General features: G+C 40.1%; 1 protein-coding gene across 1 annotated transcript; it reads left to right on the plus strand.

Moving 5' to 3' along the window:
- The first annotated feature begins 790 nt into the window (after nucleotides 1-790).
- Nucleotides 791-4,649, plus strand: LOC122834625 (tripartite motif-containing protein 16-like protein). The gene is made up of 6 exons (XM_044123211.1): nucleotides 791-1,835; nucleotides 2,739-2,834; nucleotides 2,910-3,143; nucleotides 3,218-3,386; nucleotides 3,748-3,810; nucleotides 3,898-4,649. Exons 1-6 carry the CDS (start codon nucleotides 1,239-1,241, stop codon nucleotides 4,446-4,448), a joined length of 1,710 nt encoding a protein of 569 aa, XP_043979146.1. The 5' UTR covers nucleotides 791-1,238; the 3' UTR covers nucleotides 4,449-4,649.
- Nucleotides 4,650-5,219: the final 570 nt, after the last annotated feature.

Consider the following 5,219-nt stretch of genomic DNA (forward strand, 5'->3'; position numbering starts at 1 on the left):
TCTACAAATGTTTCCTTTCACCAGGAGCAAAATGTTCTACCCATCAACAAAATGTAAATGTTTTGTGTCTCACTCAGGTGTTATGTTTGCATTCGGTTTGGGTCAAACGGAGAAAACCAGGGGAATTTATTAAACTGCTACAAACCAAACTCAGCTTAAACTTTAACAAAGGGTTGTTAAGTCAGTCTTTAATTTTGAGTTAGAGTCAGAAAGGAGGCATGTAGAGATACCAAAAGGCATAAAGATCCTATATTTACAACAGAGTTTCTTTAGTCAGAGGCTTCTTTAGAGTACTGTAGTACTGACCGCTACAGAAAAGGTCTGTGAGCAGATCCTTAACAAAAACAAGCCATCAGCATCTACAACAACTCTGAAGAAAAGTGTGAGGTACAACACCAAGTAGTTTTATTACTGTTCTTAAGTACATTTTTCAGTCAGAGACTGACTGAAAAATTAACTTTTTTTCCCAGTACATTTACTTAGTAGATTTAATTGTGGGTACTTTCAACTTTTACTCCACTATATTCCTACAACGTGTTGCGTTGCATGCTACATTCATGTCACATTGCGTTTTTTCGATTCGTTTATTAGTTTGAAAGCAATCAATGGGTTCTTCGAGTTAACCGGTTTAAAACGTGACTCTCGGCTCCAAGGCGTGGAAATGGAGTCAGAAAATTAAAATATTGTCCACTACTAACCGACTAAAAGTTGAATATACCATATTTTTAACTGTGGAGTTGATGACAAACTCGAGCTGAAATACTAGGTGTGCCTAATGCCCCCGTTGGTTTTGTTTTGTGTCAAATAAAAATGTTCATAATAACTTTGTCTTATTTAGCATAATGGCATTTAGCTCTGCTTTCATTTAATGAAATTCTGATGCACAGAATCAAAGGTCCAAGCGATAACATTGTCACAGAGGATAAACACAATAAAAACATTTATTATCTGCAGCATTGTTCATTAAAATGGCACACTATTGATGTGTTAGAGAAAATATACACACATACATTGCAAAAGGGAATACATTCGACAAGTACTTTTACTTTCAATACTTTATTTTTAAAAGCAATTACTGACTTTTGCTCAACTAAAAATGTTTATGTGGTACTTTCACTAGGCTACATGTTTGTCTGTTTATTTGTATTTTACAAAGTAAAGTATTTGAGTACTTTATCCACCACTGCTGCCTTCAGAAGTCATAAATAGCAGGTCTCTTCTCTGTTTGGAGAAGATTAATGACATTCAAATATTTCAGTCACACCCTCTTCCACTTTGTAATAGACCAATCACGACACACCTCTGAGTCATTTTTGCAGAAAACGAAACAACGCTTGTGTAACAAAGCGCGCCTTTCCTTCCTCAACACAAACATGGCAGAGCCTCACATTCCTGTCAGCATAAATCACCTCTCTTGTCCAATCTGCACAAACCTTCTCAGGAATCCCACCACCATCCCCTGTGGACACAACTTCTGCCGGGACTGCATCCAGGGCCGCTGGGGTGCGAAGCAGAGGGACGTCAGCTGCCCTGAATGTCGACGGAGGTTTCCCTCCAGACCCTGCTTGATCAGGAACACGACTCTGGCTGAGATGGTAAGAGACACGGAGAGGGGTCCGAACAGGAAGAGGAAGGAAGAGGAGTCAGCTGAGGCCCAGCTGAAGAGGGGCCGGAGCAGCGCAGACATGTCGGGGTTCACTCTGTGTTGGCGCCACAACAAACCTCTGGATGTTTACTGCTACACAGACTGGGAGATCGTATGTGCTGACTGTGCTGCGGCCAGGCACAGCGGACACAGACTTGGGCCGGTGATGGAAGAGCGAGAAAGGAAACAGGTACAGGAAAAACAGGGAGTCACTCCGCTGTTCATTTCAAACTATAGAAACTCTCTGGTGCAAATTTTTATAACCAAAGGCATCAGATGTGGTAAGCAGTCAGGAATTTAGTTCTGCTGTAAACTAAATTAAAGAAGCTAATTATACGTTTATTACACATCTTGTTACTAACAGAATTAACTCCTAAGGTTACCTAATGTGCAGAGCAAGTCGTTACCTTTATTCAGGCACATTTACTTGAGTCACTTTTTTTCTTTTTAATTATATTCAGAAGTAGTTTATTTCACTGTACTTTGTACTTTTACTTGAGTAATATAATGAAATATTTTTATTTGCTGAGCCTCATGTGCCATTGGGGATGAAGTGAATAAACAGTAATCATCATATACTGTCAATACAATACTACAGTACATTATCGGCTCTAACATGGTGTTTATACATTACCGTTTTAATTTCGTAAGTTCCATATTTATAAAAAGATTTAGAGATGCTTCTTCTGCTTGAAATTTGTTATTTTGGACCTGTTATTTTTTGCAAAGTATTTTTGTCATTTGAACTTTTGCAGTTTTAGAATTTGCACATTACATAACATTTTTATCAGTTTGATGGCAATTTTTAAAATGTTAATCTGATGTTATTGAATGTAATTACCCCAAAAAATGACTTTTATTTCAATGAGAAATATAAAAAGATCCTCTGTGGCTGTGCTTAAAGCTATGGATTGAAAATATTTAGATTTGTAAGTGAAATGTGGGTTTGTGACAGTGTTTGCATAAAATTTGTTAAGCGCAGCTAAAGGAAGCGGTCACCACTCCATTTAAAGGGAAAGTCCTGCAGTGTCTTTACAGAACTGCTGAAAGAGAAACTATTTCACAGTAATTTCTGTGACTGGTGTAATTTCAGAATGAGCTGAAGATCTTGCAAACCAAACTGAGGGAGACGCTTCAGGAGCAGCAGAAACAGCAGCAGAACATGAAGAAGCGGTTTAACCAAATTGAGGTGAGGCAATCTGGTACTGTTTACAAGTTCTGAGCCTGGAAGGATTTTGAGCTCGCTCTGCTGTGTTCAAATCAGAAGGAGGCCAAGAAAACGAAGGACGACTGTGAAACAGTCATTGTTGAAGTCATTGATTGCCTTCAGACACATTGCCTGTCTGTGAGGAAGCTGGTTGAGGATCAGGCGAAGGCAGCAGCAGCTCAGATAAACGTTGCACTTGAGGACCTTGAGATGAAAATAGAGGAGAAGAAGAAGATGCTTGATGACCTAGATCTCCTCGCACAAAGTGACAACAGTGTCGTTTTTCTGCAGGTATGACATTGGCATCGGTTCACCTGTATCATGGTTCTGCATCCCCTCTGCAGTAACTGTGTTTCTTCTTCCAGGAATGGCCCAGTATGCAGAGTCATTGTGAAAATGTCCTGCTGCTTTCCTGCAATGAGAGCTCAGAGGACCGACGTTCACAATTTGACGTTACAAAGAGAGCTATAGAGCAGATTGGGAGGAAGCTGGAGGATTTCTGTCACCAACAATTTGCTTCAATTTCTCAAAATTGTATGTGTAACAAAGTGGAAGTACTTTATAAAATCAGTTAATTAAAATCGGCACTTTGCACATTTTTGTACTTCCATTTGGGTCTCAACTGCTTCTAAAAACAGCACAAGTGCTTAAAAAGACCTCTAGCTGTTTTTTTTTTGTTTTTTTTTGCCAATTAGTTAATGTTTGGTGTCTGGAAAATAAGCCTTTTCAAATACCTCCCGATCATTAAGACACATTCAGTGGCCACTGCGCTGTTACTTAGCAAACACAGTATTGCATTGTTTTCCTTCCTATTCATAAATGTGGACCACTTTACATTGATTGATCACATAAAGATCTACATCATATATAGATGTTGTTTAACGTCTCCTCACAGCTTGGACTGGAGAAGGTTGTAAGGAGAATGTGGAGCCCACAACTAGAGAAGACTTTCTGCAGTGTGAGTTTATGTTCAGATCTGAATGCTTCCACCTCTCTTTCTGTCTCTGAAACTCTAATTTCACTCCTTTCCCTCTGGTCACACCAGATGCCTGTGACCTCTCTCTGGACCCCAAAACGGCTCATAAGGACCTGATCATCTCTGCTGGAGACAAACAGGTGACCAGGTTGCCCGGCGACAGAAGCCAAAGCCCAGCTTCACTTCAAGCAGGGAGGTTCATCCATCGACACCAGCTGCTCTGCAGGGAGGGCCTGCAGGCCGAGCGGTGCTACTATGAGGTGGAGCTGGAAGGAGACAAGGCAGAGATCGCCCTCGCATACAAAGGGATAGACAGGAAAAGCAGCACAAAGAAGTCGGCGTTTGGGGCCACTGAAAACTCCTGGAGTCTTGATGTTTCTCGGTCTTACTCTGTCAGCCACAGGTCAGAAAGCGTCGAGCTCACGCAAGAGCGCAGGGGAAAAAAGATCGGAGTTTATCTTGAATTCAAGGAGGGAACTCTGTCTTTCTATGAAGTGTCAGACAACATGAAGTTTCTGTACAAGGTACAGACCCAATTCACAGAGCCGCTGTATCCAGGGTTCTGGCTCGACTGTAAATGCTGCATCAGGATCTGTGACTTGAAGCGACACAAGCAGTAGATGTTCACAAAGAGTCAGACATTTCAGACCAAAATGGGATTTCAGCGGCTCAGGCGTTATGCTCCGAGTTCATGATGGTTTGACATTTCTTCTTTGTGGATTTTCATTTGCTGTAAAAAAAAAAAATAATGCACTGAAACCAATAATATCACTTTCTATTGTTCAGCCTATTTTCTGTTTTATTAAAGCGTCTTGTTTTTTATTTTGTTTTCTGATGGTTTTGTTTGGTGTACATGTAGAATAAGCTTCAGACTTGTCTGAATTACATGGCAGATCAGATGGACAAAGCTGAATGATTTCCTTCAGTATCTGTCACAGATCTGGGGTTTTTGGGTTTCCTCTGTTTTTGCACTTTGACCATTTTCTTATTTTATCTCATGTCTCTTCTTTCCTCTATGATTAGTTGTAGTAGTTCCTTGTCCCCTTGATTACCTCTGTGTGTATTTGTTGTTCTGCTGAGTTCTCTGTAAGTGTTTATCATTTAATCATTTTCATCTCTCGTCTCAAATTAAACAAATCATGAAAGTATCAAACTAAGCAAAGGTAAAGTCACAATTCAAAAGCTACATTATACAACTGCAGCTGTCAAGTAAGAATAAAGCAATCGCATGAGCGGAAATAGTCTCAGTTATTCAAAGGTTGTCTCTTCTTGTGTCCAATGAAAAGTATTTATCCCATTGCAGCTGTGTCGGGGCCCCAGTGGGAGAACCAACGCTTTAGAAATGACTTTCCAATCATTTCCAGACTAATCTAATCTTTCTTTTGATTTCT

Source organism: Gambusia affinis, linkage group LG07 (genome assembly GCF_019740435.1).
Source record: "Gambusia affinis linkage group LG07, SWU_Gaff_1.0, whole genome shotgun sequence".
NCBI classification, from domain to species: domain Eukaryota; kingdom Metazoa; phylum Chordata; class Actinopteri; order Cyprinodontiformes; family Poeciliidae; genus Gambusia; species Gambusia affinis.